At 35.3% G+C, this 24381-nt stretch overlaps 2 protein-coding genes and 1 long non-coding RNA gene across 6 annotated transcripts in view; all 3 read left to right on the top strand.

The window, feature by feature from the left end:
* The first annotated feature begins 558 nt into the window (after positions 1 to 558).
* LOC106767885 lies at positions 559 to 3382 on the top strand. Of its 3 annotated transcripts, XR_002668546.1 has the most exons (6): positions 559 to 1172; positions 1293 to 1342; positions 1439 to 1520; positions 1745 to 1831; positions 2225 to 2309; positions 3137 to 3382. It is a non-coding gene; the product is annotated as an uncharacterized LOC106767885 (long non-coding RNA). The 3 variants fall into 3 exon arrangements; XR_001376192.2 differs by lacking the exon at positions 2225 to 2309 and having other exon boundaries at positions 561 to 1172; XR_002668545.1 differs by lacking the exon at positions 3137 to 3382 and having other exon boundaries at positions 564 to 1172; positions 2225 to 2922.
* A 1421-nt stretch (positions 3383 to 4803) lies between these two features.
* Positions 4804 to 5142, top strand: LOC106766238 (40S ribosomal protein S17-4-like). The gene has a single exon (XM_014650983.1). The coding sequence runs from the start codon at positions 4804 to 4806 to the stop codon at positions 5140 to 5142; it is 339 nt and encodes a 112-aa protein (XP_014506469.1).
* Positions 5143 to 20734: 15592 nt separating this feature from the next.
* LOC106766927 overlaps positions 20735 to 24381 on the top strand; it is a 5191-nt gene continuing 1544 nt past the window's right edge. Inside the window, exons 1-5 of one of the 2 annotated variants that reach the window (XM_014651717.2) lie at positions 20735 to 21185; positions 21503 to 21675; positions 22051 to 22144; positions 22415 to 22525; positions 22624 to 22719. In XM_014651717.2, the coding sequence (XP_014507203.2) occupies positions 20850 to 21185; positions 21503 to 21675; positions 22051 to 22144; positions 22415 to 22525; positions 22624 to 22719 (810 nt within the window). In that variant the 5' untranslated portion in view covers positions 20735 to 20849. The remainder of the gene's footprint in view (positions 21186 to 21502; positions 21676 to 22050; positions 22145 to 22414; positions 22526 to 22623; positions 22720 to 24381) is intronic. The other variant, XM_014651718.2, reaches the window with a different exon arrangement.

Raw genomic sequence — 24381 nt, 5'->3', positions numbered from 1 at the left:
TCTACTAAAAAACAAAAAAATTACCCTAAAATCCATTCAAATCATCTCCCCGCAAATCATCTCCCCCCAAATCTCACCAAACGAACACACCCTTAATTTCCATCCGTTTCTATAGGGTTAAATATGTTTTTCGTCCCCCAACTATTGGTCGTTTTTGTGTTTAGTCTCTCTTTCAAACTATAGTACAATTTAGTCCTTCAACTTTAGAAAACTCTGGTTTTAGTCTTTTTTACCAAATTTTTTTAACTTTATTTGTTGTTTCAAACGCGTTTCTCAGTTAACATTGAAGCAAAAATGTGTCAAACAGTGGAAACAATCCAAATGCTATAATGTAACGTGCTTGAAACAATAAATAAAGTTTAAAAAATTTGATAAAAAAGACTAAAATCATAGTTTTCTAAAGTTGAAGGACTAAATTGTACTATAGTTTAAAAGAGGGACTAAACACAAAAATGACCAATAGTTGAGGAACGAAAAACATATTTAACCCGTTTCTATAAAATACCGCAATAAATTTTTAATTTAATTATTTAAAATAATATTTTGAAGGTTTGGTAAACATAACCGCTGGCTAGTAGTATTTACCCTCTAAATTTTTTCTTTCTCGCGCCTCTTTTTATTTTCTTCTAATTTTTTCATTTTTCTCCACGCAGTTTCACATCCTTTCTCTCCACTACTGAGCTTCACATTATTTTCTTCTCCATTTCTCAACTTTCCTAGTCTTTCTTCCGCCAATCCTTATGCACGCTAATCGGCAATGTCCGCACCCTGCCGCTGCCAGCGATGTCTGCGCAATCGTCGGTCACGCCCTCGCCGCCACGGCCAAAGGCCGAATTAGCTGGAGTAGCGCGATTCTCACAAATTCGTTTGGCCGGTAAAAGCGGAGGCACCGCATGAAGGCCAGGAAGTCCCGCGTTGGATTGATGAAGAAGAGGACGTCGAAGATTCAAAGAACGGCACCGCCGCTGCAGAAGAAAGCGCTCTCTCTCGGACGATTAATCCCCAGTTGCTGGAAGGTATCGTTCTCGAAGCTTGCAGAAGAAGCCGGTGATTAGATCTCTGCCTTGGAGATGCAAGTGCGAGGAGTGCGAGCCATGGCGAGTCTCACCGACCTTTAGACCGGCGGTCCCCCTCCCCCGCTCCTTTCGTCGGTGTTTAATGCTACAATCTGGGTCAGGTTTCAATTTCTATAAATTTGCTTTGACATCTACAAATGTCTAAGTAAAAACATTTATTTTCAACCAAATATAGCTTCAGAGTATGCTAATGCTTGTTTATGGTGTTTTGAAAAGTGAAGAAGCACACATTAATTAGGAGATTGAGAAAGAAAACTGGACAGAGGGTGAGTGCTTATGCAACAACATATATATTACGGTACAATCAATTGTGACCTCCCTCCCGATCTGAAAAATCCTGATACTTTTGTTTTCCTTATCAGTTTGATCGTCTCCATTCATGATCCGCATAATAGTCCAAAATTGTGACCTTCAGACCGGCAGTGGATGGGAATTCTTTGAGTGGTAGATAATTGGCCTTTTCATTGGTGCTTTTGTTTGCTTGTTTTAGTATAGCTAGATTTTGGTTAGTGATATCAATAACCACAATCTCTAATAAATTATTTCGTAAATTGACTAGGTATTAAACATTAGCGGGCATACATACTCTGCCATGGTTTTTTCAGCTTAGTTCATTAGCTGTACGAGATTATGCATACTGATTGAAGAATTGTTTTTGTTTTAACCAGAATGAGGGATATGAGAGTCAGGGGAGAGAGGAGAGTTGTGAAGCACGTGAAAGCAGTGGATCTGAAAAGGAAGATGCAAGTGATAATGTAAGCAATGCTTTATTCTCTTTATTCGGTGGTTATCAATGCTATGTTTGTACTGATTTCTTTTCCTCTTCATAATATTCAATTCAAAGAATTTCTAGTTTTAAACGTTGATCCCTGATGGATATTTTGGGAAATAGCATGGATTATGCATATCCGATTCTAGACTTCAAGTGCATTCTTCTCTTCTATTGATTGTACTTGTGTGGTATTCTGAATCTGGATTTTTCTCAACCATAGGCTCATTTTATTATTGTAAATTTGCTAGTGACGTAATGTTGAACATTATTTCCTTGTATTATCTCCCTCCTTATTTTTTTATTATTCTAGTCTATATAGAAAGGTTGTTAGTCGGCCTTTGCATGAAAGCTCAATGGTGGTAATTTTTATTCACAGGAGGAAAAGAATGAAAAAGCAATGAAAAATGAAGTTGAACTTGTTAAGAGCTTGAATAAGCAAAGACGATGCTCCATAACATTAGGTATTATGATGTGTTAGTCTACACGTGTTGTGTTGCTTTACATCCATAAAAACATTTCTCTCGAAAAGTGAAGTCCAATGGCAAAAAGGTGTGATGAAATTCTGAGGAGGTTAAAGGGGGACATAAGTATTTGTACCTCCTTATGTGTACCAATTTTATTTATATTTGCTATCTTATCTTATACTTAGAATTTAATACCATTAAGATCAATGTGCGGTGCTGGAAACTTAATACAGTATTATCATAAATGGATATACAAGGAAATTTTGGGCTCTAAAACCATTATGAAATCTGGTTGAAATCCCTCTTCAGCCTTGAACCCACAATTTATCTCATCTTTTCTTCTAATTTTTTCTCTAAACCAATCTTATATCTCTCGCATGTATGTGTATATATTGAAATGTCTTTTCTTTTGTTCATCTTTCACACAAAAAGAATATTATATATAATAACTATTCTTCTGTGTACTGCTTTTGTTTTTGTTATAGTTCTGCATCATCAATTCTTATATAAAGTGCATGACTAGCTTTTACTATTTTTTTGGTTATGGTACATGCATTGAATATTTTCATTGGAAGTTGAAACCTATTTGACAGCACACCTTGTTCTATGCTTTTCAGAACAATTTGAATGATCTTTTTATGCTGATGCACTTTCTTGATGCTAGAAAGGTTTGTAGGAATATGAAATATAGAGCATTTGGTTGAACATATTAAACAACAAATGTTGGTTAGTTTGAATTCCTAACGATGAGTTGAGCAATGTCCAATTAAAAATTAGTATTTATGAAGTTTTGATAGTAACTATTAATAACTTATTGTGAGTAGGAAGAGTTGGATGATATCTTAAGGTATGGCGCAGAGGAGTTATTTGCTGAGGAAAATGAAGCAAGCAAATCTCGTCAGATTCATTATGATAATCTAAGGAGCATGCCCAACAATGAAAGTAACGAAGAAGAACAAAATTAGACATTGTTTCGTTTTTAGTAATGTAATAAACATCTTAGTCATATTTTTAGTATTTTAATTTAGTATTGAACATTTTTTTTAATATATAAATAATTAACTGTATGAACATCTTAATATGTTAAACAGTGTAGTTTATTTTATATATAATATTCAGTTTTAGTTCATATTATTTCATTGTTTGTTTGATTAATAAAACTAATTTTATCATAATTCCATTTTATTACAATCAAAAACTAAAAAAAAATAAAAATTGTACACATTTCTGATGATTTTAGCTAAACTTTCGTTAATTTTGGTGGTTTCAACAAAATTGCTGCTAATTTGGTGGTTTTAGCAAAACTCCTTCTAATTCCAGTGGTTTCAGCAAAACTTTTGCTAATTCGGACGATTTCAGCAAAACCTCTGTTAATTTTGGCGGATTCAACAAAACTCCCGCTAATTTCGGTGGTTTCAGCAAAACCCTCGTTAATTCCGGTGGTTCTAGCAAAACCTCCACTAATAGTGATGTAACTTTTTCTAAGGGTTTTCCGCAGCTTTTACCAGGGGTTTTCCTAACCCTGGGTAACATACTTTCCGGGATTAAAACCGCTGAAAACGAAAAAAAAATCCCCGACAAAAATCAAAATTTTTGTAGTGAATAGAAATTCTTACATTGTTTATTGCATATAAGGTGAACTTCATCATCAAAGCATTTTAAGAGATTGATTATAGAGAGACTGATGGGTAATATTTTTACTTTTAATTTTCATTTCACTAATGAAGTAACTAACTATTTTGTGTAATTTTAAAAACTGTACTATATTGATATTTGTTAGGTTAATGGGCCGGGTGAACAAGCACTTAACAACTCAGTAACTGATCCATAAAGACAATCGTTAAGGTAGTTACAAGATAATCAATAATAATAATGACAGTTATTAATTGACAGTTAATAAGAATAATAACCATTTATTAGTAATGGGTCAGGCCTAAGGGTAAACTTATTTTAATATATATAAATATATGTTTGACCAAGGAAGTCAGTTAACTAATTTTGAGCGTTGGAGTGTCTTTGACAGGTATCCTCCCACACAGCTTGGACAAGGAGGAGGGAGAGCAAACAACGCAATTTGGATAAAGGAGAATCATCAGGAGATTCGTCTGTTCTACTTGAAAACTTTGAATTCTTTGAGTAAAGGATCTCAACATCTTACCCGAAACATTTTGACGCCCATTGTGGGACTGAGCGCCATCCCCTGAAACCACGAGGAACCAAACGAGTGCTTGGTCTCGACATCGCTACTTCGGATCAGTACCAGCTTTGTAGGATTAATGAGAACATCCAACTTTCCATCTGCACTGTGTTGATGCTTCAATTGAAGTGACAACCCTCTTGCTTGCCAACTTCATCAATAGTAGAAACTTTTTGCTCCTCCTTACATCGAAGGCTCACTTCCATCGTATTTAGTTGATTGCAATATTCTCTTGATAGTACTTCCCCAAACCACTTGGTCACGGGCCTCACAACCAGTTCTTCCACCCAGAACATGACGTTAGGCTTCCACATAAACAAGAAGCTTCTAGAAGAAGTGACGATCATCCCCTCAGAGAGACTTCGAAACAAGATCATAGGCTTCTCCACTCATCCCATGAAGTACATTCAAAAAGGTGTTGTTCATGGCATCTCGCTCAAGCTACAGGAGGAGGAGCACGACCAACGCATGGGCTTCGTCTCCAAGGTCTCCACCATCAACAACGATCACATCGATGTCGACAAGGAAACCCTCGAAATGCTCCACTCCCTCGGAATCAGTGACATCCCTAACATTGCCAAGCTTGATCCTGTCATTTTTCAACCCAGCTTCCTCTTCACTAGGAGATATTGAGACGAAGGTGCTTTTAATGCATTAAGAGGTGTTTCTAAATCAATCTTTAAAGGCTTAATTCCACTTTTGGTCCCATATTTGGGGGGTTGTGTTCAATGTCGTCCTACCTTTTTTTTTGTAGCAATAGATCCCACCTTTTGAAAAAATCATTCAATTGAGTCATTTTGCCTTACGGCGTCAAATTTTTAACGGTGATGATGCCCAACATTAACAACGTGGCAAGTTAATGTGATTGCGTGGCACTGTGAAGGTACAGAGAAAATGAAGAAACCCTAATTTTCAAATCCAAACCCTAGCCACCCATGGCCGCCACCACCATCCTCGCCAGAACCCAAAATCCGGCCACCACAACGCCTCAACCAGTCACCACCACCATGCCGCAAGGTCGCCGTCGCCATTAGCCACCACAAATCCTTCATCATCGCGCACCATCGTTTTTGCCGTGACTACCGTGCCGTCGTCGCACTGCACCGTGAATTAGAGAAATCGCGCCGCTAGCAGCCACCTCTCCACAAGCACCGCGACGCCGTCACCACCATTGCAAACCCTTCACCCCACCGTCCAACCTTCTGTGAGCAAGCAACAGTTTCGCCGTCGCGGGGAATCCAGAATCGTGTCGCCGTTAAGCTTCGAGCGTCATCCCCTTCGAATCGCAACCACGCTGCAATATCCATGGCCATTTTCTTCCATCAATCTTCCTCCATTTTCGCAACCTGCATCAAAGCCAGATCTGCAAGCACAATTCCGAATTGCAGAAACCCAATTCGTCTTCCACCACCGTGCAGCTATCCGCGCAACCATGGCCATCATTCATCATCATCACCGCATCAGAACCTGCAACCAAAACCAGAAACAACCACAAAAATTGGAATCATGGCCATCATTCTTCCTTCTTTCTTTCGTCTTAAGTAAAATTCACTGAACAGTTCCCACATCAAATTACCCAAATCCACATCAAAACCCTGTTTTCTCACACCCAGAATCTTTCTTGGCCTTTTTCTTGAATTCAAGCACAAAGATTGGGTCTTTTTCAGCTCTGTTTGAATCCCCATTGAAGGGCTGGCATCTGGGTGTTAGTCTGCATGCCAGTTTTCGCCCAAGTTTGAAGCTTTTCCCCATTCTACTGCGACCCAATTGATGGGACTCTAATGGGTTCCTTGGAATCTGGGATCCCATTGAAGAAGGGGAGCTTGTTTGGTACTCAGTTCACTAGAAAAGAGAAGAATCCTTTTTCTCACAGGTTCAGATCGAGCTTTTTGAGGTTGCTCTTTAAGAAGCTCGATTACTTGCAATGGATTTGTACGGTGGTGGTGTTTCTGTGCTTGGTTGTTGTGTTCCAAATGTTTCTGCCAGGGTCGATTGTGGAAAACTCCGATGAAGAGTGATGGCTGATGACATTCACGTTAGTGGAGGTGGAAGATGGCTGATCTGTCAAGAATTTTTTTTTTTAAATTCAAAATTCACATAAGTGCCACGTAGGGACAACTTAGTATGTTTTGTCCAGGTGTAGCTTCTACCGTTAAATATTTGACGCCGTAAGGCAAAATGACTCAATTGAACGATTTTTTCAAAAGGTGGGATCTATTGCTACAAAAAAAAAAGGTAGGACCACATTGAACACAACCCCCCAAACATGGGACCAAAAGTGGAATTAAGCCATCTTTAAAGCTTCTAGATGATGACCATCCATTCCCCCTCAGATACGGGATATTCCATGTCGACTTTAGTGGTGCAAAATTTCTCTAGCACGAACAATAGAAAGGAATTATTGTTCCCCACTCACTCAATGACGATGACGATGAAGATAATGGTGATGATTATAAGCACGATCATGATGATGATCACGATGACGATGACGATCACGATGACAATGATCACGACGACGATGATCACGATGTTAATGATGATGACAACAAAAACAACAACGATAATGATGATGATCATAATGATGATGATGACAATGATGATCACGATGAAAATGACGATGACGATGGGGATCACAATGACGTCCACGATGTTGATGATCACGATGACGATGATGATCACGGTGAAGATGATGATCACGATGAAGATGATGACAATGAAGATGTCGATGACGATGGCGATCAAGATGAAATCACGATGACAATGATGATCACGATGATAATGACGATCACGATCACAATGACAATCACGATGATGATCACGATAACGATGACGATGACGATGACGATGATGAACACGATCACGAAGATGACGACGTCGACGACGATGATCATGATGACAATGATCACGATGTTGATGATGATGACGACGACGATAATGATGATCACGATAATGATGATGACAATGACGATCACGATCACAACGATGATGAGGATGAAGATGACAATGAGGATCACGATAACGATGATGACACGATAAAGATGGTGATCACGATGAAGATGATGATGACAATGACGATGCCGATGACGATCACGATCGTTGTTACCAATGAGAAACATTGGTAAACCTTGAAGATAATAATTTTGATGATGCTACAAGAAGATTAACTTAAAGAAGATGTTATAAATGTTTTAAAAGCACTTTGTAGAATATAAATGTATTAGGAAAGTCTTTGAAATTGTAATACTTAGAAAATTTCGTATTTCTAGAAACTGTTACGCCTTTAATCGATTATCAGAAGGTATAATCGATTATCCTAAGCCTTTCTAAAAAAAACCATGCTGCTCTGGAATAATCGATTATTACTCCAAATAATCAATTATCACAGGTTCTGATGAGAACTGTCCAAGTTCTGGAATAATCGATTATCCCTCAGAATAATCGATTATCACTTTTTGAAAACCTCTGTAACGGACTTGAATAATTGATTATAACTTACTATAATCGATTATCACTGGCAGTTGTAATGTTAACGTTCAAATTCAGACCTGTAGGCTATATATAGTTGTTCAAAACCCTCAGAGGGTAACTCTAAGCTTTTTAAGAATACAATTTGTCTGAGGAAGTTCTAAAAAGCTAGTTCAAGTGCTTTGCCTGGTCTCGTGAATAGCAGAAGCTCGCATTTCGTGTGTCAAAGGTCAGAGCGGCTCGCTTCGAGTTGGCAAGGTGGTCATCTTCCGGTTCGTTTGTCGAAGGAAGATTTTGTCTGCACTGTTTCGGTTCGTTGGTTGAAGGAAAGTGTAGATTGTTCGCTTCCGGTTCGTTGGTCGAAGGAAGCATCCTTCCAGTTCGTTCGTCGAAGGAAGGTTCTTTTATCACATTTCTATTCACTTTATTGTAATCTATTAAATTGATTTTTAGTGAAACTGTTAATCACATTTTATAATGATTAACAATTGGATGTAGATTCTTTTAAATCAAACCAGTATAAAAATTCCAGTGTGTCATTTTTCTATTCCCTACACTCTTTACGTTTTAAGCATATCAACTGTTTGATAAATTTTCTGCAAGAAAATTAATTTTCTAAAACGGACCATTTTAACTTAAAGTTTGACCGAACACGTTTTCCGCTAATTTAATTTTATTCCACTAATTTAATTTTATTCCGCTAATTTAATTTTATTCCGCTATGCGACTCTATCCATGATACCGATTGTATCTGATACCCCCAGTTGGTATCAGATCTTGCTTTGATATTCTTTCAAAACTTTTTGAAAATGGTCGGTCATCAAAATCTTGTATATGTCGAGGGTGCTTCTATTAACAGACCACCACTTTTTACTAGTGATAATTATGTGTTATGAAAAGTTAGAATGGAAAATTTTATGGGGTTTGTTGACAGAGGCATCTGGGAAGCACTAAAAAATGGTCCTTTTATTCCTAAAAGTACAGTTGATGGTATAGAGGTAGAAAAACCATATTTTAACTGGACTGTTGAAGAAAATAGACGAGCTCAGTTTGATATTAAAGCTGGTAATATTATTTCATTTGTTATTGTACTTGATGAATTTTATAGAATTTCAGTATGTAAGACATCACAAGAGATGTGGGAAGTCCTCATAGTCACACATGAGGGTACAGAGGACGTGAAACGTGCAAGAAAGAACACACTTATCTAGGAATATGAGATGTTCAGAATGCAACCTGGAGAAACGATCTCTGATGTTCAAAAGCGTTTCACTCATATTGTGAATCACTTAACAGAGTTGGGTAAGACTTTTGATAATGATGAATTAAATGTTAAAATTTTGAAATCATTAGACAAGTCTTGGCAACCAAAGGTGACTACCATCTCGGAGTCTCAGAACCTTACTCAGATGTCAATGGCAATTCTCTTTGGAAAGCTCTGTGAGCACGAGCTTGATTTGAGGAAATTAACTGCTTAAGAGGATCATGGTAAAAGAAAAACACTTGCCTTCTAGTCCGAAATCTAAAAAAGGGAAGAGTTCTAAAAGGATTGGAGATTATGATTCCAATGATGATGAGGAAAACATGAGCCTCATGATAAAGAAGTTTGCAAAATTCATGAGAGCAAAAGGAAAAGACAAATATCATGGAGAGAGGAAGGATAATCAAGGATCTCCATCAAGTGTTAAATGTTATGGATGTGGAGAAAGAGGACATGTGAAGACTGAATGTCCTAAGAACAAGAAAAGTGAAGAAAAGAAGGAAGGGAAGTTTCCAAAGAAGAAGAAAGCATACATAGCTTGGGAAGACAATGCGTCTAGCTCTTCAAACTCAAGTGATTCAGATGAAGAAGCAAATATGTGTTTAATGGCTGACTCAGAATATGCCGGAAATCAAGTAAGTGATTCTAGCTTTGAATCTAGTGAGTTAGACTTATAAAAAGAATTTGATGAATTGATGAATGAATCTGAAAAACTTTATGCTGCACATAAAAAGCTTGAGAAAGAGCATAATGAATTGAGATTAAAGTATGAAAAAGTGCTAGATGAGGAAGTTGTTTTGAGAAACAAAGTTAGTAATCTAGAAACAAAATTTTCTGAATCAAATGAAATTGTTGAACCTGTTGAATGTTTATCTTGTAAGAGTTATATGTCTGACATTGACATTCTTGAGAATCTTGCAAAGGAAATTAAGCCTAAATCACATGTTAAATTTGATTTTGGTAGAAGCAATGATAGGTGCACAAACATACATCAAAACAATAAGTCTAGAACTAGGAAAACTCGTAGAGTTTGGGTTGAAAAAAGGACTTTTGTGAAAAATAAAGTGCATGAAGTTTGTTGCTTTTATTGCATGAAACATGGACATACTTCAAACAAATGCAACATTAAACATTTTGGTGTTCCTAATGGAAAATATGCATGGGTTAAAGTTGTCAAATAATGTATGTTTGCATGTACTAACCCCAAGGACCCATAATGAGATTGGGGACCTAAAATTCTTGCTAATTTGTTTTGTAGGAACCTATTAAGTCAAAGAAGTCATTGTGGTATCTGGACAGCAGTTGTTCAAGACACATGACTAGTGACAAAAGGAGGTTCATCTCCTTTGAGAAGAAAAAGCAAGGATTTGTAACATACGGGGACAACAACAAAGGTAGAATCATGGGAACCAGAGACATTGGAGGAGAAAACACATTAACCATAAAGGACGTGTTATATGTTGAAGGTCTGAAACACAACCTCCTAAGCATAAGTCAATTGTGCGACAAAGATCTCAAGGTAACCTTTGAAAGTGATAAGTGCACTATTTATTTTAAAAATTCAACTAATATTGCTTTACAAGGTGTTAGGCATAATAACATTTACTTGATTGACATTGAGAGTGCATCTAGTCATAGTATAACATGCTTAGTTGCTAAAGAGGAAAATCCTTGGCTATGGCATAAAAGAGTTGCGCATATTCATATGCAACATTTAAATAAATTGGTTTCAAAAGATCTTGTAATTGGTTTGCCTAAACTAAAATTTGAGAAAGATAAATTATGTTATGCATGTCAAAAGGGAAAACAAACCAAATCTTCTTTTTCATCCAAAAGCATAATTTCTACATCAAAACCTTTGGAACTTTTGCACATGGACTTGTTTGGTCCATCTAGAATTAAAAGTTTTGGTGGAAANTACTATGCTCTTGTAATTGTTGATAATTATACTAGGTTTACTTGGACTTTCTTTTTAACCTTGAAAAGTGAAGCTTTTAAAGCATTCAAGTCATTTGTTAAACGTATTCAAAATGAAAAATATTTGAAAATCAAAACCTTGAGAAGTGATCACGGTGGTGAATTTGAAAATGAGTCTTTTGAAAGATTTTGTGAAGAATATGGCATTGCACATAACTTTTCTACACCTAGAACTCCCCAACAAAATGGTGTTGTTGAAAGGAAAAATAATCCTTAGAAGAATTAGCTAGGACTCTAATGAATGAATCTAATGTGCCAAAATATTTTTGGGCTAATGTAGCTAGTACTGCTTGTTATGTGTTAAACATGATGCTTATTAGATAAAATTGACTCCTTATGAATTATTGAATGGTAGAAAACCAAATGTATCTCATTTGAAAATTTTTGGTTGTAAATGCTTTGTTCTGAATAATGGAAAAGATAATCTAGCGAAATTTGATGCTAAATCTAACGAAGCAATCTTCCTAGGATATTCTTTAACTAGCAAAGCATATAGGGTGTTTAATAGAAGAACTTTGATAATTGAAGAATCAATGCATGTTGTCTTTGATGAGATTGTGGACCTTGAGGTAAACCCTCTTGAGTTAAATAAACCAATTGTAGGTGATGAGGATTATTTGAGGGAAGCTCTTGAAGAGATGTACTTGAATGAAAACTATCCTCTGGAACTTCAAGATAGACCACAAACTGTTGATCCTAAAAGCTATCAACAACTAGGAGGACCCTCTATGGACAACATCATTGGATATATATCAAAAGGGGTAACTACTAGACACAATCTTAATAATTTCTACTTAACTCTGGCTTTTGTGTCTCAGATAGAACCCAAAAACATAAAAGAAGCTCTTCAAGATGATAAATGGTGCGTTGCTATGCAAGAAGAGCTGAATCAATTTGAAAGGAATCATGTTTGGGAACTCATTCCTAAGAAAGATGATTATCAAGTCATAGGAACTAAATGGGTATTTAGAAACAAGCTTGATGAGGATGGAAACATTACGAAGAACAAAGTAAGGTTAGTTACAAAGGGCTACTGTCAAGGGAAAGGTATAGACTACGATAAAACATATGCCCCGGTAGCCAGGTTTGAAGCTATTAGATTATTACTTGCTTATGCATCTTTGATGAAATTTAAAATGTATCAAATGGATGTGAAAAGTGCATTTCTATATGGTTTTATAAAAGAAGAGGTTTATGTTAGTCAACCTCCTGGTTTTGAGGATTTTAGATATCCTGATCATGTTTATAAATTGAAAAAGGCCTTGTATGGTCTTAAACAGGCACTTAGGTCTTGGTATGAAAGACTTAGTACCTTCTTGATTGATAACGACTTTTCTAGAGGAAAGGTTGATCCAACCTTGTTCATTAAGAAAGTAGGTAGACACATCTTGATTGTTCAAGTGTATGTAGATGATACTATTTTTGGATCTACAGATGATTCATTGTGTGAAAGATTTGAAAATATAATTCAAGGAGAGTTTGAAATGTCCATGATGGGTGAGCTGAATTTCTTTCTAGGACTGCAAATAAAGCAAATGGATGGGGGAACTTTTGTCTCCCAAACTAAATATTGTAGAGAAGTACTTAAAAAGTTTGGAATGGATACTTGTAAAGAAGCCAACACACCAATGGCAACTTCATGTTATTTAGATAAGGATAATCTGGTGAAGGAGTAAATGAAACTATGTTTAGAGGTATGATAGGATCTTTGTTGTACCTAACTGCTAGTAGACCAGACATTATGCAGAGTGTTTGTGTATGTGCTAGGTACCAAGCTAATCCTAAGGAATCTCACTTAACTACTGTCAAGAGAATTCTGAAATACCTTAAAGGAACCACTTCTTTTGGACTTTGGTATCCGTCTGATGCTTCACCTATTTTAATAGGATATTCTGATGTAGATTATGGTGGATGTAAAATTGATAGGAAAAGTATTAATGGAACTTGTCATTTTCTAGGCTGTTCTTTAGTGTCTTGGCACTCAAAGAAACAAGCTTGTGTAGCTTTTTCTATCACTGAAGCTAAATACATTATTGCTGTCAATTGTTGTGCCCAAATATTATGGATGAATCAACAATTAGAGGATTTTGATATCTTCCTTGATCACATTCCTCTGAAATGTGACAACACTAGTGTTATCAACCTAACTAAGAACCCCATAATGCAATCTAGAACTAAGCATATTGAGATTAGGCATCACTTCTTGAGAGACCATATTCCAAAGGGAGATTGCAAAATTGCATATGTTGATACTTTACATCAATTAGCTGATATCTTCACCAAAGCACTGCCTAAAGATAGATTTTATGAGCTTATAAGAGAGTTAGGAGTGTTAGATATGTCTTAGGTTCAAAATTTATGCAATTTTCTCAATTTCTGTAAGTTCAACGTTTTTAATCGATTATCACAGGATAATAATCGATTATTTTTGGCTTTGCAAAAGCCTCTAATTGCATATAATCAATTATCCCATAGAATAATCGATTATTCACACTCAAACCGAAAACTAGAAAATTATTAATAGATAATCGATTATCTTCAACAGTAATCGATTATTCTGCAAATTTTGGAAAGTGACCGATGAACTTATAATCAATTATCACTAACAATAATCGATTATCACACACAGAGTTTCTAAAATAGAGTCGTTGGAGTGCTATATAATGGCTATAAACAGCCATAAACGACTAGTTTCTCCTTTCTTCTTATAAATAGCCCCTTATTATCGATTAATGGTCATTCCTTTGCACCTTGAACACTACTTATCTTAAATCTGACCCAGATTTCTTCATCCCTCTGTATTTTCTAAAAAGTTTCACTCCTTCTACTTCCTCCATGGCTGAACCCAGAAGAAATCATCGGAGGACTGCTAGTGCTTCCTCCTCTTCCCGACCTCGTCCAGCCACCATTGGTGGATGGATCTCGAATCAAGAAAAACATACGGAGTATGTAAAATTTTGGCAAGAACGAAGAATTATGGCAGTAAAGTATATTCGCCTTGACTTTTATCGTTTTTATGGATTTCAATTCCCCGATTTGTTTGGTGCTCAAGGCCTCACTAATCTTGTGGAGCAAAAGGGATGTATCTACCCCAATCTCATCCGAGTCTTCTACTTTAATCTACGCTACCGAGACGACATTGTGACAACGAAGGTAAAAGGTGTTCCAATAATTCTGGAGGACGATGTGTGGACTAATGTTGCCCAACTCACAATCTGAAACGATGCAGTCAGAGTTCATCGTGGGGTCCCTGATTTTAACTGACTTCTTGCCTTTCAATCACTTTTACGCCATCCTGAGCAATAGAAAAATCATCGACAATTGCTTGTTGGGGGTTTCAAAGTTGAAGAACGAATGATCCACTATCTGATTGTGCGGATTCTATGTCCTCGGACCATCAACCATGCTTAATGCTTTAAGCAAAATCTGCTTCTTTTGTGTGGCATTCTCAATCACATACATATTGATTAGCCTGCACTTATTGCGGACACTATGTTGAAGGCCAAGAAATATCACTCCTACCATTTTCCATATGTCCTTCTTATCTCTCGCATTCTGGAATACAAAGGTTTAAGTGTGGAAGGCGAGCACGTCCAAGCTATTCAAGCCATTGGAACGGAAATTGGAGAAACCACCTTCCGCCAAATGGGATTTGTAGCCCGTGGTCGAGTAATTGTTCATAAAGATGATGATCACGATGATGATGCTGAAGATTATGATATGGATACTCACATGGCGGAACCAGTCCGAGCTGCTACTCCTTTTGATGTTGGTCCTTCTCACATACCTTCATCCTCCACAATCACCATGGATGAGCATTTTGCTAATCTGTCTAAGCAATTAGAGGATATGAGTCTTGCATAGAAAACTCACTTTGATCAAATTTATGAGTGCCAGTAAGCTCATGAAGATTACGTGGTTGATCAATTTCATGAAATTGATGTTCACCTAGGAAATATTGAAACTCACCTCAACCTTCAACCACCGGAGAGATCCCCAAGTCCTGAATTTTAGATTTAGGTTTATATGTTAGTCTGCTTTGTTGCTTGTTTGTTTTTACTTTTATTTCTGAAATTTTGTGATGCTCTTTGTATTAAAAATGTAATCCTTCTTGTTTTGAATAAAATGTTCTCTTGTTTTTTTTAATTCATCCATTGTTTAATTTAGGGGGAGATCATATTAAGGGGGAGCATTTTACATTGATCTTTTCGCTTATGATAAAAAAAGGGGGAGAAGTATAATATAACAAATAGTGCAGGTACTCCTAATGTTTTGTTGTTTGTTAGCTTGTATGTTTTTGCAGGAAAACCAAAGTTGCTTTTGAACATGTATTTTTTATCATCATCAAAAAGGGGGAGATTGTTACCAATGAGTAACATTAGTAAACCTTCAAGATAATGATTTTGATGATGCTGCAAGAAGATTAANTTAAAGAAGATGTTATAAATGTTTTAAAAGCACTTTGTAGAATATAAATGTATTAGGAAAGTCTTTGAAATTGTAATACTTAGAAAATTTCGTATTTCTAGAAACTGTTACGCCTTTAATCGATTATCAGAAGGTATAATCGATTATCCTAAGCCTTTCTAAAAAAAACCATGCTGCTCTGGAATAATCGATTATTACTCCAAATAATCAATTATCACAGGTTCTGATGAGAACTGTCCAAGTTCTGGAATAATCGATTATCCCTCAGAATAATCGATTATCACTTTTTGAAAACCTCTGTAACGGACTTGAATAATTGATTATAACTTACTATAATCGATTATCACTGGCAGTTGTAATGTTAACGTTCAAATTCAGACCTGTAGGCTATATATAGTTGTTCAAAACCCTCAGAGGGTAACTCTAAGCTTTTTAAGAGTACAGTTTGCCTGAGGAAGTTCTAAAAAGCTAGCTCAAGTGCTTTGTCTAGTCTCGTGAATAGGAGAAGCTCACATTTCGTGTGTTGAAGGTCAGAGTGGTTCTCTTCGAGTTGGCAAGGTCATCTTTTGGTTCGTTTGTCGAAGGAAGATTTTGTTTGCACTGTTCCGGTTCGTTGGTCGAAGGAAAATGCAGATTGTTTGCTTCCGGTTCGTTGGTCGAAGGAAACATCCTTCCAGTTTGTTTGTCGAAGGAAGGTTCTTTTATCACATTTCTATTCACTTTATTGTAATATGTTAAATTGATTTTTAGTGAAACTATTAATCACTTTTTATAGTGATTAACAACTGGACGTAGATTCTTTTGAATCGAACCAATATGAAAATTCCAGTGTGTCATTTTTCTATTCCCTACACTCTTTACTTTTTAAGCATATCAATTGTTTTATAAATTTTTTGCAAGAAAATCAATTTTCTAAAACGGACCATTTTAACTTAAAGTTTGACTGAACACACTTTCCGTTAATTTAATTTTATTTCGCTACGCAACTCTATCAACGATACCGATTGTATCTGATACCCACAATCGCAATGACAATAACCATGACAATCACGATGATGATCAAGATGACGATGATGTTCACGATCACAATCACGATGACAAATAAGTGGCTCGCAAGAAATGGAAAGAAACATCTTATATTTGATCTCGAAGTGCTCATATGGCGCTTCTTCTTCAAATCCTGGATGGGTGATCACTAGTAGGAATGACATAATGCTAATCCATGTTCCACATGGCCAAGTAATAATAAAACAAATAAGAGAAGAAAGATCGTAGAAAAGAAAGTCTTACGTGCTCTCTCCTCTATCTACGATCTTTTACTCACTCAATCCTAGTGCAACTTGTTCTAGTCAAAACAAATGATTATTACTATTAATCATATATTTGATTTTGTCCCTATTTCTCCGAGTTCTAGTTTTGTTATATGTATCTCTCCTCTTTCACACTGCAAAACTCACCTTATGAATACAATAGCAAAAACTGGTATTTACAAACCCAAGACCTATATGATTTTGCTATTGTTACTCAGTTATATGATCACAATATTGACCTTACCTCTGTTAAAGATGTTTCCAAACCAGAGTGGTATACAACCATGCAAGATGAGTTGTTTGGTCTTTAAACCAATGGCTCCTGAACATTAGTTCATCTTCCTCCTGACTGTACTATCATTGGTTGTAAGTGAGTTTTTTAAAAGTAAATATAACGTTGGTGGTAGTTTCAAAAGACACAAAACAAGGTTAGTTGTAAAAGGGTGCAATAAAAAATGAGAGCTTGACTTCCATGACACATTTAGTGCTGTCATTAAACACGTAACGATGCATATTGTTCTTACTTTATTTTTATATAATCATTTGCATACCCATCAAAATGATGTAAAAATTGCATTTTGCATGGTGATTTAATGGAAACAATGTACGTGAGTCAACCACCTGGTTTTACCAAGGTTAAAGGCCAACTTTGTAAATCACATAAAACAATTTCTAGGCTAAAGCAAAAACCTCATTCATGGTTCTAAAATTTAAGTACTACTATAATTCATATTGGATTTTGTCCTACAAAAGGTGATAATTCTATGTAAAATTACTTCCATAAACAATATTTTTAACTTTGATATAGGTGGATGATATAATTATCATTAGGAATTCTGATACTCACATTACATCTTTAATTTCTATTTCGAATGACAAAATTTAGTTTTAAAGATCTTGGTTCTCTTCATCACTTCATAAGAATTAAGATTTTACACACATCTAATGGAAGACTTTTTTTCCTTGAAAAATAGTATATTTGTCACTTATTTCATCAGGAAAAAAAAATGGATGATTCCAAGCCTCAACCGACTCCTATGATTTTTGGTTTAAAACTTATTGTTAAAGGTTCTGCATATATTTTTTATCCTTCATTTTATAGATCTATCATTGGTTCCCAACAATATATTACTATTACCATAACATGATTATCCTTTTTTTAATTAACAAAGTTTGTCAAGTTGTACGTTATCCTTAATATCATCATTGGAAAACTATAAAAAGGATTTTGAGATATCTTTAAGGAACTATCACTTATGGTTATACCTTCAGAAACCACGAAATCTCAACTTATTTGCCTTCTCTGATTCCAATTGAACCTCTAATTTGGATGATAGAAAATCATCAACGGGGTATTATGTCTATTTTGGAACCAATCTTATCTTTTAGTTTTCACGAAAACAAAATGTTATTTCTCTAATCAGTATAAAAAAATAGAATACAAGGGTCTAATTGTTGTTAACATTCTTTGGATTTAATCTCTTAGTAATGAACTTGTACCGTGAGGTCAGGACGGTTGGATGGCACGACCGGTCAAGAAGAATGTACAAAACGACCCCATTAATGAAGGTAAGGACATAGTTAGAAGTGGCAGGTCATGAGGAAAGAAGCAATGAGATTAAATTAAGGTAAAATGAGATTAGGAACGTTGGGAACGTTGGGCCAGTTATTGGGCCGTGATTAGAACTTTACTAATCATAGGCCCATGAAAGTTACTATAAATAAGAGATCAAAGTTAAGAATTGGTTGATTACATTGAATGCTCATTTACTCTTAGTATCTACTTTCTCTTTCTATCTCTATCCTTTGACTACTTGTTGACTTGAGCGTCAGAGTACCTTTAGCAGGTACCCGGCTGGACTGGACGAGAGGAGACGCTACACTGATAAAGGAAGCGGAACAGGCGACCAGGGGAGAGAGTCGGAGTGACCGGACATCTGGAGGAAATTGAGTAGGAGGAGTTGATCAATAACTCAACCGGAACAGAACTTAACATCCATCCTTATGTACCTACTATTTATTTATTGCGACAAACTTAATATTGTTTTGCTTAGTACAAATCTAGTTTTGCACTCAAGTTCAAAACATTTTGAGCTTGATCTTTACTTTGTTCGTGACAAGGCTACAACTAATGCTACTAGAGTTATTCATTTGCCAACACAATATTAGGTTATTGATTATCTCACCAAACTAATAAGTACTTCTTCTTTTCTTCAATCTCGTAACAACTAATGGTCACTGATGAGCCCCTAACCCCTACCAAGGATAGAGGCACGTGCTTAGGAAAAATAAAATGTTTAGGAGGGAAGTTTGTTCACTTTTTTTTATTTGGTTTAGTTTTTCTTCTTGTCTTCTGTTAGAATTGATGAATTTTGTTTCTCAACACCAAAAAGGGATGAATTGGTGTTTAATAAAAATAAACGCTTTTCAAATATTTTTCGCAAATGGTATGATTCTTTAAACCTTTCTTGGACAGTCAACAATATGCATGCAATGTAACAGTATGCGTAATCAATTTATAGGGAGAAGAAAAATCAAACTCTGATTTTTATACTGATTCGGCCTTAATGTCTATATCCAATGTCCTTTCAGTCAACCTAAGATTGAAAGTCAATTGCACTATAGAGATATGAGTTTTTACAACAAGGCTTTACAACGACCAATCTGTCAAAATGTAAACAACTTCTCTAACTCACTAATCTAATATAACCAATACAAAAAACCCTGCAGCAAGTACAATCCTCTCCTGTAATCACTCGTTTGAGACATCTCTCAAAGTACAAAGAACTTCTCGTTCTTCTTCCTGGCCAAACGCATAGGAAACAACAATACAAAGTTTGCGGATCTTTTTCTCTTGATCAAACAGCAAGCACCTCAATTGTACAAAACGATCAGTCTCTTCAATCCAGTCAAGTTTGCCTCTTAAGAAATCTTCAAAATTTGTAAACCACTTCAAGTTCTTGTTTCTTGGAGCCTTTTATCACCTCTGTAAAACTTCTCAAAGATTGAATTCACTATAACCAATGGACCTTAAAAGCATGTATATTATTATGCTTTAAGTTGTTCAAAATTCCCTTGAGCAATAACAAAAAAAGTTTAACTGAAGTATTGTGCTCCAGGGTTTGTTTGTAATTATCTTCTCCCTTAAGTATTCTTAACTCCTCTCTAAACCAGTTTCCATAAAATGCCTTCAAAACTAAAAACCACAAATCAAGTAAAAATAATAATAATAATAATACAATTGAAATTTAAACTAAAAACCATTTATGTAAAATTTAATCAAAATAAACAAAATTAAAGTCCAATGATAATATTTCAAATAATTACATAAAAAATTCTTAAAAGAAGTTATGTTTAAATGATAATTATAACACTGCAAAGTATATATTAGTTATGCTCATGATTAATTTATGACAAGAGCCTCGTTGACACTTTCAGTGAAATTTCAATCTCAATCACTATTTTCTTTTTTTCATTTATAAGATCAGCACAGAATATACTATTCAAGTGATATAAATTCAATTTTCATTCTAAGAAATACAACGTGAATTTCAATATTCTATGGCAAAAGTTGCATTCATAGAAAAACAAAAGGATTAAAACATAGAATCTGCAAAATTTTCAAGAAAGTATGCATATCAATAAATGTAATTAAAAAATAAAATAAAAACCGTACTTTAATCTTTGTAAAATAAATGTGCTAACTAAATGAAGAAAACAGAATATAAAAAAGAATTCAATACAATGTACCAAAAAATGGTTTTGATAAAATTGAAACTCTCTTATCTACAATTTCCCAATGTGTTACGCTGTGTGGGCATTTCAATCCATAAAGTCCCAAAAACATCGACAGTGAGACCAACACAACAACCTCTTCCATTTGCAGACTAGGCTTCCTTATGATTATGATGGGAACTACATGTTTCCCAACTACTAATGTTCTTTTCAAACCTCAAAAGCTATCTGGGAATTTCTCTATCCTCTGTGATAACGTTCGCGGTCTCAGTTTCCTCACTCCCAAACCCCACCTTCGATCCTCTTATTCAAACTTAGGAAATGGTGTAAAGTTTTCATCTTTTTCAATGTCCAAGACAACCCATTTGAAGGTCTCACAAGATGCATTTTCTCCCACGGAAGAATCACTCTCTTCCTCTCCTCAGGTAATTGGAGAACATGACTTACTCGTTGTGGGTCCCGGGGTTCTTGGTCGTTTGGTTGCTCAGAAATGGCATCAGGTATTCTTTCATTTTCTTCGGCCAATTCACTATCGTACATTGGAACTTTAGTTCATGCAATTCGTTTAGGACGAATATATGTATACGTTATGGTTAATTGACATTGTATTCAGAATTTACTTGTAGCAGAATAATATATTTTGATGTATGATGAAATTGTTGGTTTTTTTTTTTAATAATTACTTTATAAGTCATATTTAAGGTGGCTTCTATTTGGTTGACGATGTAATAGTTTTTACATTGCTACTCTTATGATTAGTCGATATTCAGTAGCTTGTTATTGATATGTTTGTGTCTATTTATGTGTTTGCAAGCAGGAAATTCCAGATTGTCAAGTTTATGGTCAGACAGTGACTACTCATCATCACAACGAGTTGATACAAATGGGTATATACCCGTCTTTGAAATGGACGGAAGCTACTCACAAATTTCCAAATGTCATTTATTGTGCACCACCTTCCCGCACACCGGACTATGCTGGTAATGTTAGGTGAGAAATCTTCAGGGTATGGCAACATGCTAATGAGTTTGTTCAAGACTTAATATTCCTGAAGTGTTGGTCAGTTAGTTTGGTTATTTCCAGGCCTTTAGTTGCTCAACTTGTGCTAATGCTCACCTTTGTTCTGGATAATGGATTTTTCTGTTGACTTATTGGTTGCATTTTTACATGCATCCTATTCATAGGATGGGCAAGGTTATCTCATGTTTAGCATATGAGTATTCTGTTTGATTGCTTTCATCATTGCCTGTAGTAACATTGAGTTGATTGGTCAGATCAACTTGGATTTTCTACTTAAAGAAAATGACAGTGCAGTAGTTGTCTTCTTATGAAATCATTTACTGATGTGGATGGTCAACTAATCAGATTAGCTGCATTAAGCTGGAATGGGGAAGGTTCTTTCTTGTTTACGTCAAGCAGTGCTCCATATGATTGTAATGATAATGGAACATGTGATGAGGTGGGTTATACATCCAAACTGTCATATTCTTTTGTTGCTTCTCTGTTTTTATTTTATTTGATTTGAAGGAGATAATTACAGTGTACATGGTGGTGATATAGGCTTCTTTTTTCCAAATAATGTAATGAACAAATTGTTTTAACTACACTTGTGCAATTACAGTACTTCTATTCTTGTGTATCTTATTCACATTTGCCAACCGATACTGTCAGATTTTCCCTTTCTCTGGTCTTGAATGTTTGTTGATTTATCCTGATGTACTTCATTTAGGATTCTCCAGTTCTGCCAATTGGGAGGAGCGCCAGGGTTGATGTCCTTCTAAAAGCTGAAAATGTGGTACTGGAGTTTGGTGGCTGTGTTCTGAGATTGGCAGGACTATATATATCCTTGGTTATGTTCAAATTATCAGGATTGTAGGAATTTGATTTTAACCTCAGTAATCTTTGCCACTATGCTTTGTTTATTTCAACCTTAAACAATTTTACAAAGAAGATAGAGGTGCACACAATTATTTCTTGGAAAAGGGTACTGTTGATAGTCGTCCTGATCACATCCTGAATCTTATACATTATGAGGTCAGAGTACCATTTCCTCTCTGATTATTTCTGTATTCACTTTCCTATTTGGTCCTGTAACTTCTATTTAATATCGTTGAGCCATTGAAGTGTACTCTGTTGAGAGCTAGTGAAAAAAAGTTCAGGTGGTGGTGTTAATGAGTTTCAAGTAGAAAACTCACTCAGCCCTAGTTTACTGATTTCTTCAAGAAATATCACAATAGGAAACAGAGTACATCCATTTGATGCTTTAAACTTTAAATATATTTAAAGCAGAAAACCGAAAATGAATTGGCAGATTGCATACCTGGAAAACTCAGCAAGCACAAAAATCAACTATGATACAGAGAGACAAACTGAAATTAAGACAAAAGCTTAGTGCTTATTCCGATTAGTTTAGTTCTTTATTTTTGTGTTTTTGAAAGCATCTAAATATAGCAGAGTGAGCTTTGGGCTCCCCCAACCTCTAGTAAGCAGCCACTATGATATAAGATTTGTGAAAATTAGATTATTTCAACTATGGACAGATTACATGTATATAATTGATTGTTGTCATAATTAATTATAGTTAGAATTGGACTTTTTGTTTGCATAAGTTTGTTAAAAAGTGGTTTTATGATAACTATTTTTGTTTAGAGGTGTAAAAACAGCTTCTACACTAGAAATAGTATTATGAAAATGAAAGGGAAAAAAATCTTTGAAAATAAAACAGTTATAATCTTTTAGATTATTAAAAACAACTTGTTTTTCAGAAAAAAATACAAAATTTTAGCTGTTGCCCCAAACATCCAACTTATCTTAAACAGATTATTTTCATTTAAAACAACTGACATATTTGGGAAACAGCTTTCCTAGACGAGCTCTAAGTAGTACTATACTTTTACTAGTTTGGCCAAAATTGGGACCTATGTCCATTCCCAATCATCCATTGGTAATAACGTTTTTTTAATCCACTATAGCCTTTCCAGGCTTCGTGTTAGTTGTTTACCTCAAACTCTCAGAGCTACAGTTTACTCAAAACAGGTAACTGTCTAATAATATCGGTTGGATATGGTTGCAACACAGTGTCATGCTGTCATTTTTTATGGTTTAAAGTTGTCTTAGTTTTGCTCATGAGCTTTCTCATCTCATCTAGGAATTCTAGAAAACTATTACTTTGACTGCACCTCAGCACACTTATCTCTCAACATGAGCATTCTTATCGAGTCTACTGGAGCTTGTTGAATCTCTGTACATTTGAAAGCATGCCTCAATCATTATCTGGTGCTACTTGAATGCTTCTAGTTTGGTTCATGGACTCTCATTTTTGTTTTAAGTTTTATAAGAATAGGTGCTTGGTTTTAAGCAAATATAAAATGCAAGCTCAAGTAAAAAACTAATATTAAATATGAAGATATGTTTATAATTATCGCATTATCTAAGAAACCTTGAACTTGAACCTATGTATTTTAAATGAGGTCGTCCTCTCTGTTTTCTTCTACATATTTGTTACGTATCCGAGTTGGAAAACGTAACTAGAACACTTCCTCACTCACTCTCACAGATAAAGAATAACATATAATTGCTGAATAAACTTCTTTTATTGATTGAAATACTGAATCAAAGAAAACAAACAATAATTAGGAACATAACTTCCTTTTATTGATAGAAATACTGAATCAAAGAAAACAAACAATAATTAGG

Source organism: Vigna radiata, chromosome 7, assembly GCF_000741045.1.
Source record: "Vigna radiata var. radiata cultivar VC1973A chromosome 7, Vradiata_ver6, whole genome shotgun sequence".
Lineage (NCBI taxonomy): Eukaryota > Viridiplantae > Streptophyta > Magnoliopsida > Fabales > Fabaceae > Vigna > Vigna radiata.
This window is presented reverse-complemented; position numbering and strand designations above follow the sequence as displayed.

Coding starts and splice junctions, on each gene's coding strand:
- LOC106766238 (XM_014650983.1), top strand. CDS start 4,804: ATGACGTTAGGCTTCCACATAAACAAGAAGCTTCTAGAAGAAGTGACG.